General features: G+C 38.6%; 1 protein-coding gene across 3 annotated transcripts; it reads right to left on the minus strand.

Moving 5' to 3' along the window:
• Positions 1-509: 509 nt before the first annotated feature.
• On the minus strand, positions 510-4,739 carry LOC149218675 (caffeic acid 3-O-methyltransferase-like). 3 transcript variants are annotated; one of them, XM_089382444.1, is made up of 4 exons: positions 4,724-4,739; positions 1,180-1,878; positions 1,028-1,092; positions 510-943 (listed from the first exon to the last, which is right to left on the minus strand). In XM_089382444.1, exons 1-4 carry the CDS (start codon positions 4,737-4,739, stop codon positions 644-646), a joined length of 1,080 nt encoding a protein of 359 aa, XP_089238570.1. In that variant the 3' UTR covers positions 510-643. The 3 variants fall into 3 exon arrangements, with proteins under 3 accessions (XP_089238570.1, XP_089238571.1, XP_089238569.1); XM_089382445.1 differs by having other exon boundaries at positions 1,180-1,864; positions 4,713-4,739; XM_089382443.1 differs by lacking the exon at positions 4,724-4,739 and having other exon boundaries at positions 1,180-1,906.
• Between the last annotated feature and the right edge of the window lie 5,707 nt (positions 4,740-10,446).

The raw sequence follows: 10,446 nt of genomic DNA on the forward strand, positions 1-10,446 counted from the left end.
TTTTTTCAAATTTAATTATTATTATTTTGAGTTCAGTAAATTTTAAAAGTTTAAGAAAGTTGAGAAAAAATTTAAGGTGACTATGAAAATCAAAACTAATTATTATTATTATTTTGAATTTAGTAAATTTCACAAGCTTGAGAGAGAATTTTAAAATGCCCATGAAAATCTTTAATAATTTTTATATTAAATGAAATATTATAACTAATCCAACTAGATTGATATTAATATTAATGAATATTTTTCCTAAATATTGTTTTTTTATGAGATTAAAAAAAACAAATACTATAAAAACTAATAAATCACTTATTTTTATAACACATCATAATAATTTATGAAAATATAATAACAACCCATAAGAATAGAAATTTTTTCCAAACCTTTTGAAAAGCACAGCTCAAGCATCATAACAATCTACTAAAATATAGTAACTAGCTCAACTTTAAACATAGTGAGAGAGGTATTTTCTATATTATCATAATTTTTATTCACTGGTAACGGATAATAAAGTCATTTTTATCCGTGCACAATAAAACAGGTGAAAGTTTCACTGAGCTATTTATGAGATTTTATTTTCTCTTCAAATTGAAGATTTGGTCAAACTTGATGGAGATAATGAAAGTGCGATGGAATCATATCAAAGTTACTTGTGGAACTCCATTACCCACGATCCATTGACACAGCAAATGGGCTTAACACCTCCTACGAATCCTGCCGCACGGCCCAACTCTTGAAATTCTTGCTCAGTCCGCTCCTTGCCCCCCGGACAGTATGCCAACATCACTAAATCTGAATGAAATGCCTGTCGAGCATACGGAGATGTCTCTGCAGCCACTGGGAGAATGGTGTCCACCACAATCACCTTCCCTTTCTCTGGCAATGCCCTGTGGCAATTCCTCAAAAGCTTTACGCAATCGTCGTCACTCCAATCATGCAGAATCCACTGAAAAAAATAATGAATAGATATATAATCATTCAACCAATATAATTAAAACTACCCAACAATCGAAAGTCATAGCCGCCATACCTTCATAAAGATAGCTTGGCCACTCGGTACGCTATTAAACATGTCTCCTCCCACGTGTTTCACAGCTGAAGAAACACACATTAACCATATTTAGATTCTATTACATTCTAATCATGTTTTTCAATGGTTGAAAAATGGGGATTCGGTTTGACCTGGATAGTGAGGAGCATCGGCCACCACATGGGGCATGTCGAAGTTGATTGCTGAGATGTGGGGATACCTAGACACTATTAGATTGAGAGTCGATCCAACTCCTCCTGCCACATCCACCAATTCCTGAACCTCCTTGAAACCCTCGTAAGTATCCAGAATCTTGTTCATCAACATGGTAGAATGCTCAGACATTGCCCTGTTGAAAAGCGTGTTGAATCTTGGGTCGATGGCGGCGTAGTCGAACGCATTCATTCCATGGGCTTTCGTGAATGGCTGAGAGCCTTCAAGCACAGCGTCCTTCAGATAATGCCAGGACTCCGTCAACGGCTTACTCATCAAGAAAAATGGAGCCAGAGAGACTCCATCCCGGTTCTTGACAAGATATTTACAGAGAGGAGTGAGACCATAGAACCTCTCGCCCTTCCCGTTCTCGTTCGTGGTCACAGAACAGCTCATAACTGAATGGCAGGCGAGCACTCTGAGGATCCGATCAAGAGTAATGGCGGCGTCGGGGTTCGTGGTTGGAATATGGGCAACGATTTGTGTGGGCGAGAGTTGGACGCCATTGCCGGCATTTGCAATGATTTGCAGAACATCGAGTTCGATGGCTGCAGTCATCGCCATGGGAAGGCATGAGAAATCTGCGAGCTCCATGCCCAGAAGCCATTCATCCTCATTCAAAATCTTCATAATGGATTCTGAGTTTTCGGCAGCTATTGACGCCATTTGGACACGCTTCTTGCTGGGTCAGAGTCTAAGGCAAGGTCTGTTTTATATGCTCTTCATTTTTCAGAGTAATTGCAAACGGACAACACCCGATCGAATCTACCAAGCTATATATTAAATGGACGAGACTCTATCTAACCGTACATGCTATTATAAAGTTATAATATTAACACCACCTACATTTTCTTCTCGTGTTAAAGTAAGTTGTGAGGTTTAAGTCAAAGTGGCGGTGATATTTATTATTCTTAATGTAAATGTTAATGTCAATGTCAACTCACCATGCACGTTAAGACAAAATAAAATTAAACAAAATATATTATAATTAATGGTTTCCTACGTAAATGTTTATTTTTTTGTATTATTTAAATAAATAAAGTTTAGTGATTTTGATATTATAATTAAATTTAAATAAATAAATATTTAGTAAGTTTCATGTTATAAATTTATAAATAATTAAATTTAAATATTTATTTTTTAAATAAATTTCATAGTATTTTATGATGCTCTTGCACGATGAAGAAAATAAATATGGGGAGGATGATGTGGATTTTATATATATAACTATTATTATTTTTTTTTATCTATCTAATTTTTTTTTTTAATGTCTATATTATTTATGTCTTACTTCTTTTTCCATTTTGGATAAGTCCACTTGAAATAATGGTGAGAATAGAATAAAAATTATGAGCCAGCCAGAGCTATCCCTTTTATTTAGTAGTTGATGAGAATGGTATAGGTAAGCTTTATTATCTATGATATTCTAATATTGCACAGGTCAGGTCATTTGGATAGCTAAATATTTTCCATTTCCTTTTGATACTATTTTGCTTGTTGAAACTTGGGAGCGTGAAGAATCTAAGGTCCCTAACACAGATGGCTTTACGCTATGGTCTACCTGGAACAAGCAATTAAAATTTGTTTTGAGGACAAAACGTTTTTTTCTTTGGAGCGAATTTACCAGTAGGTATAAAGTTTTTTTTTTACACTGAGAAAAGGCAACATCAAGCACAAGCTTCACTAATCCTCATATACCTCAGTTTAATGGCAAAATTTATGACTATTGGGCTATTACAATGAAGGCCTTGTTTTCGTCTCAAGACATTTGGAATTTGGTGGACAATGGTTTTCAAGGACCAGCACAGTGCCTTGTCTCAAGCAGAAAGAGATCTCTCGAGAGACAACAAGAAGAAGGATTGAAAAGTCGTGTTCTATATTTTCGAAGCAGTTCATGAAAGTATTTTCCCAAGGGTTGCAACAACAACAAAGTCCAAGCAAGCATGGGACAGCCTCCAGACACCCTACCAAGGCATGGCAAAAGTCAAGACAACAAAACTACAAATGTTGAGAAGAGATTTTGAAACACTTTGTATGAAAGAGTTTGAGAATGTAGACTCGTTTTTTACATATGTAAGTGGGTTGGTTACTTAAATCAGGGCTCATGGTGAGACACTCAAATAAATAAGAATAGTTGAGAAAGTTTTGAGAAGTTTGCTAGCAAGGTTTGATGCCATTGTTGTGGCCATAAAAGAGACAAAGGATCTCTCACAATTCTCAGTGGATGAGCTTCATGCATCACTAATTTCTCATGAACATAGACTGAATAGAGCAACAAACTCCTCATTGGAGCATGCATTCAAGCCACAAGTCTCCTTTGGTCAAGGTTGAGGCAGAGCAAGATCATATACTAGAGGAAGAGGAGGAAGCCCACATAGAGGTGGAAGAAGCATCCCCTCAAGCTCAAGTGGAAGGGGCAGCAATCAAAATCCAAGTCAAGGCCCAAGCCAAAATCAAGCACAAGGTCAGAGGTATGATAAACCTCAAGTTCAATGTCATTACTGTAAGAAGTATGGTCATTATGAAAATGAATGGAGAAAGAAGCAATATGACATTAGTAACAACCCAAGTGTAAATTTCACAAAAGAAAATTAGAACCATGATAGGATGTTTTTAGCTTGTAATGTAGCACAAGAAAAAAAAAATGATATATGGTATGTAGATTCAGGCTGTAGCAACCACATGTCAGGTAACATAGAAATATTTTCCAATCTAGATGAAAGTGTGAAATCTGAAGCGACATTAGGGATTGATAGCAAAGTCTCTGTCATGGGCAAAGGAAGAGTTAACATCCTAACAAAGAAGGGGGAGAATAAGTACATCTCAGATGTTTACTTTGTCCCCGATCTGAAGCATAAACTCATAAGCATTGGACATCTCATGCAAAAGGGCTACAATGTCTTGTTCAAAAATGATGTGTGCACAATTTTGGATAGGCCTCTAAGAAGAAAACTGATTGCAAAGGTTCATATGACAAACAATAGAATGTTTCCCCTAAAAATAAGATCATATTTGAAGAAAGAAGGTGCACAAGCACAACTCTCAATGAACTCACAAGAGAATGGAAGAAAACAGGCAACTATGACACAAGTGAACTATCAAGGAGAGGTCAAAGATGAAAATTGGTTATGGTATTCGAGATTTGGACATCTCAACTTTGGAGGTTTGAATTTGCTGCATAGGAAAGGCATGGTGAAGGGATTACCACCCATAGAAAAACCAGACAACCTATGTGAAGAATGCTTCTTGGGCAAGCAACATACAGAGACATTTCCAGCAGGAAAATCAGTAAGGGAAAAGACACCTTTGGAGATTGTCCACTAAGATCAAGCAAAATTAAGAAAGGAGGTTCAAAAGGTAAAAGAAGCTAGAAAGGAAGGAAAATGGGCAATAATTAGAAATAGAAAAGCCTATATTCGAGATAGAAACCAAAAAGATAGTAATCAATAGCAACTAAACATGCTCCTGATACTTTCTTGGAACTATCAAGGCTTCCCATGCAACAAAGGCCCCAAGCTAAGTTGGATTTCAAATGATGTTGATACTATTTTGCTTGTTGAAACTTGGGAGCGTGAAGAATATAAGGTCCCTAACATAGATGGCTTTACGCTATGGTCTACCTGGAACAAGCGCTCATCCTGTAAAGGCATTGGGGGAATAGCTTGTTACATTAAGAAGAACATCTCCCCCCATGCTAGGATTTATAAAAACGACCCTCACAACCAATATAGTTAGATAGAGATCAGTGAAACTAATAATAAAAAGTCCTACATAGCAATATGTTATTTCCCCCCATCGATTCTAACTTCTATAAGGAGAAGAATCTAGATAAAACTAACCCTTACAATGGTTTAGAGAATGATATTTATAGCCTAAGGAATGATGGTAATATCATTTTAATAGGTGACTTTAATGCTCGAACTTCAAACAACCAAGCTATTATTCTAAGCAACTTTTGCAACCCTAATCCTCTTTGGTTAGACGAAGACCCTACTCTGGCTAGTAGGTACAAAAGGAGCTCCGAAGACCTTGGGGAAAATTTGTTTGGGTCGGAGCTAGTTAAGCTTTGTAGTGCTCAAGATCTCATAATTTGCAATGGTCTAAAGAAGTGGCCCAATTTCATCAAGGTGACCTACATCCGTAGACTTGGTAGGAGTGTGGTAGACTATGTTATTTCCGATCTCCCATTATAAAATGAAATAATAAATTTTGACATCTTAAACGACCACAAACCTGACTTTGATCACAGGCCTTTACTTATAACTCTCAATTTTTCCATGCATAGAGTTCCCACAGAAAATAATACTTACAACCAAAAGAACTTAATATTTGATAGAAATAAAAATGATCTCTTTCTAAATGAATTAAAAACTAATTTGCTTCCTTTATCTAGTATAGACAACATAGAAGACCTCTATCATAATTTTACTACAACCCTCTCATATTATATCAACAAGTTCTCAATTGAAGCTTCAAATAATAAAAGAAATAGAAAAACCAACCCATGGTATGGCAAAGATTGTAAAAGTGCAAGGAGAGCAATTAAGGAAGTTGTTGATGAATCTCTTAAAATGGACAAGATAAAAATATACAAAGCCCTAACTAAAAGCAAAAAGAGGTAGTACATTCATCAAAGATAGGAGAATCTCTTACACCTATCTAAGGTAGCTCCTAAGAAATTTTGGAGGCAGATTCTGACTAGGAAGACTAAAGATAATAATAAAACATCGTGCCAATCAGCAAACGTGCAAAAGAAAAATTTTCTAACAATAAAAAAACATTAAATGTTGTACGGAAAAACTAGAAAAATATGCCTAGAACTTGTTATAAGGACTGTACGGATTTCAGTAGTATGGTTGCCTCGAAATTCGTGCCCAAATCTACCTTGAAATTAATGCCCTTACTGTTGTCCCTCTTCCTCGATTTCTGTGTTGTCCCTCTTCCTTGATTTCTGTGCCTTTCTCTTACTGTATGGTTTTGCCTTGGGATGCATGCCAATAAATTTGTTGTCCAGATTTGATGAAATGTGTTCTTGTTGCTCTCCTTCACTTCCTCACTGCTTAGAAATTTTCTCCTTGCTCTCTCTTCTCTTTCTCTCAAATGCTCATGAAAGAATGAATTGATATTTTCCTCTTCTCTTCTCCTTTTAATTCTCTAAATGACCTTTTGGGTTACCCTAAGATCTAGTGGCTAAGATTCATTTGGATCTAGGGATGAAAATAAATGTGCATTTACTTCTCACTTTCTATTTTTTAAGTCACCCACTTACATAAAGACCCACTTAGCATTTTATTTCCATAGTTACTTTTTCACTTTCTAATTCTTCATTGACTTTAATAAAGTCACCATTAAATTAGAATGTAACTTTACCACTTATAAAGTAACTTTTAAATTAGAATGTAACTTTACCACTTATAAAGTCACTTTTAAATTAGATTGACTTTACCAATTATAAAGTCACTTTAGGTGAAAAGTAAAAAATAAATTTGGACACTTTTCCCTAGGCCAAATATGAAAGCCATAGGGAACCACTTGTTCTCTGGTACCCAAATTTTAACACTCCCTCTTACTGAGGAAAGTGTTCCTCCCACTCCCATCTTGTCTCTAAAGTAGACATGCTTGTCTCGTGGTAAGGCTTTGGTGAAAATGTCCGCTACCTGCTCATTTGTGGAAATGTACTCAAGATTTAGAGCTCCCTTTTGGACATAATCTCTAATGAAGTGATACTTGATCTCAATATGCTTTGAACTGTCATGAAAAACTGGATTCTCCGTGAGTTTTATGCAACTCTAATTATCACAGTAAATTACTGAAGGTCTGCATGACTAACCAAATAGACCAAACAACATCTTACGAAGCCATTTGGCCTCACAACTAGCCAAACTAGCAGCCATATACTCTGCCTCAGCTGAGCTCAATCCAACTTACTGTTATTTCCGAATGATCCACGAAACATCTGTTGAACCCAACCCAAAACAACACCCAAAAGTACTCTTCCTATCTAAAGCACAACCTGCCCAATCTGAATCCGTGTACCCTGCTAGTCTCACTCCATCACCCTATCTATAATCTAGACCAAAATCTAATGTCCCGCGCAAGTAATGAATAATATGTTTTGCAGCCACACAATGCACTCTCCTGGGTTCCCACATGAACTGACTCATCGTATTAACTGCAGAACATATATCTGGTCGGCTGTGGACCAAATACATCAAATAACCAATCAGCTGTTTGTATAGAGTAGGATCCACCAACTCAGAATCAGAAGCGTGAAGCTTCTTCCAGTTAGTGATCATAGGTGTAGACATGGTTTGCAGTCCTCCATGTGAAATCTGCAAGAATATCCACAATGTACTTCCCTTGTCCTAGGAAGAAATGCCTCTCCTCCTGCGAGACCTCCAATCCTAGAAAATAATGCATCAAGTTGATATCCTTCATCTCAAAATCTAAACTAAGATCTCTCTTGCAGCCCTCAATGAGTCTCTCTACACCAGTGATGATCAAGTCATCAACATGCAACACTAGAATGAGAGGCTCCTCAACCACCACAATGAAGTATAGGATTAGATCAGCCTCACTCTTTGTGAAACCCAACTACTACAAGTATGTATCAATCCTAGAGTACCAAGATCTACGAGGTTGCTTCACGCCATGGAGTGCCTTATTCAATATGCATACACGGGACTCCTTCGCATGCACCTCAAAGCCCTGTGGCTGCTCCATATAAACCTCTTCCTCAATGAAGCCATTGATAAATGCAGTCTTCACATCCACCTAGTGGATCTTCCAACCCATCTCTATTACAATCGATATAATGGAGCGAATAGATGTATACTGAGCTACGGGAGAAAAGGTCTCCTCATATTCAACTCCCTCTACCTGTGAGAACCCTCTCGCCACAAATCGAGCCTTGAACTGCTCGATGTTACCATCTGTATCATGTTTTATCTTGTAGAGCCATCTAGAAGTAACAACTGATTTACCTTCAGGCCTTGGCATTACCTTCCAAACATCATTCTTCATAATAGAAGAATACTCCTCCATAGTGGCCTCTCTCCAGACTTGCTCGCAAGTTGCGTCCTCATAACTAGAGGGCTTAGAGTCAAGAATGATTGTTACCAATTCCATGTAACTACATAACTGCTGAGGTGGTTTACTCTCTCTAACCTATCTCTTTAGGCCAACAATTGATGTGGCCTCATGCAAGGTATCTTGAAGACACTTTCACTTCCTCTTCCTTGAGCATACTTCTCCCACAAGACTGAAGGAATCCTCATCATCATCAGAAGAATGAAATCCTTAAGGCCTGCCAACTGACCTCGTGCCTGAAAGAACATGTGGCCGTACATGTGGCCCAAAGAACCACCCACCTGACTCTGAGAGCCGCTGCTCACTGATGGACCTGACACTGTAATCGATGTACCTCCTAATCCCTAAGCACATGATCCCTGTGACTCACTCATCTATTCCTGAGGGTCTAGTGACTCTGGATACTCTAACTCCCATGACCTCCTGAAAGCTCTCTCCTCCTTGAACTTCACATCCCACCTAACAACCACTTTCCTCTACGCAGGAATATAAATTCGATAAGCTTTCGAGGTCTCACTATAGCCCACAATTATGCCCTTTTCTGCAGTGGGATCTACCTTGGTCCTATTCTCCTTGGGGACATAGGAATATGTAAGGCACCCAAAGATACGAAAGTGCCCAACATCAGGCTTTTTCCCAAAAAAAAGCCTCCTTCGGAGTCACATTCCCCAAGGCACGATGTGGAATCCTATTCTGCGAGTACACAGAAGTGTTGCAGGCCTTTGCGCATAAAAATAAAGGTAACCCTTGATCATCAAGCATGGCTTTGGTAGCCCTTACAATGGATTTTTTCTTCCTCTCTGCAACCCCATTCTGTTCGGGGTAGTAAGGAACTATGAACTTTGTCCTAATGCTTGTATCAGCACAAAAATAAACAAACTCACCAAGGGTATACTCCCCTCCATTATCCGACCTAAGGACCTTGTTCTTCCCACCTGTCTGAGTCTCCCCAAGAGCTTTGCACTCTTCAAACCGCTTGAAGACCTCACTCTTGGTCTTTAAGAAATAAATCCAAGTCTTCCTGGAGTGGTCATCAATGAATAAAACATAGTACTCATAGCCACTCAAGGATACATGAGACATCCGACCACTCACATCAGTATGAATCAAGTCAAGAATCCCGGTCGCTCTGTTGTCACTGCTAAGAAAAGGGGATCTGACAAACTTCCCCATACCACATCCTTTGCATACGTCAAGGTGATCAGAACTGAAATTTGTCACACCAATGGTGATCTCCCACAATGTACTCAAGGCCCCATGACACGTGCCTGATCTTGCAATGCCAAATCTCACACAACTCTGAACTGCTAGATTTGTTGTCGATCCTGTGTCGTACGATGCTACTCAATGCCATTAGGGGCTGGAATGAGAACTTGTACACCTTGGTATGTCACACACCAATCTCTCTAGATGAAGAAGCTGGAGTTCCCCTAGATATATAATCACCTGCCCTCTCCTGATCAACACATCATACCCTCTGTCCTCAGGTGCTGAGATAGATATCAGGTTCTTCTTCATTGCAGGAACATATAGAACATCTGATACTTTCAAGGGAGGTTTGGGTCCCCTATCAAATGCCAATGTCCCCACACCGACCACTCTGACAATGTTGTCATCACCAAGTACTACCTCCATATTAGTATCACCCTCTGAAAGCTCTTAGAAGTATTCTCTAACTCCTATCATGTGACGAGAAGTGCCACTATCAACATACCAAATGCTAGAAGATGCTCTGCTTGTAGCAGCGAATGCACCCTCCCCCTGAACCTGTATGGTAGGTGATCCTGCACTAGTGACCTCACAAGCTATGAACTGAAACTCTCGATCAAAGCTCTCTGAGAAGCTCTCTATCTCTACAGAAGCTGCGATGGGCTTGTCTTTCCCTTTCTCATTCTTCTTCTCTGAACACACAACAACATAGTGTCCGAACTTTTGAAAATTCCAATATTTGACTTCGGAATAGTCCTTCTCCCTGTTTTGATGCTTTCCTTTACCTTTGTCTTTTCCTCCATTGTTGGAAGCTTGCTTCTTTGCTCTACCCTTCATGCCTCTTGCTAACAATGCCACATTGTCATCCTCCTCCACTTGTTTGGCTGCCACAAGATGGTTCTTTATGA

Source organism: Pinus tabuliformis, chromosome Q, assembly GCF_031772625.1.
Source record: "Pinus tabuliformis cultivar Carrire ecotype Pingquan chromosome Q, CPIR1, whole genome shotgun sequence".
NCBI lineage: Eukaryota > Viridiplantae > Streptophyta > Pinopsida > Pinales > Pinaceae > Pinus > Pinus tabuliformis.

Excerpts from the sequence above, each read along its gene's own strand:
- LOC149218675 (XM_089382443.1), bottom strand. The coding sequence starts at position 1,906 with ATGGCGTCAATAGCTGCCGAAAACTCAGAATCCATTATGAAGATTTTG. Across the intron at positions 1,093-1,179 it reads CGATGCTCCTCACTATCCAG|CTGTGAAACACGTGGGAGGA; the intron begins GTCAAACCGAAT and ends GTGTTTCTTCAG. Across the intron at positions 944-1,027 it reads GCCAAGCTATCTTTATGAAG|TGGATTCTGCATGATTGGAG; the intron begins GTATGGCGGCTA and ends TATTTTTTTCAG.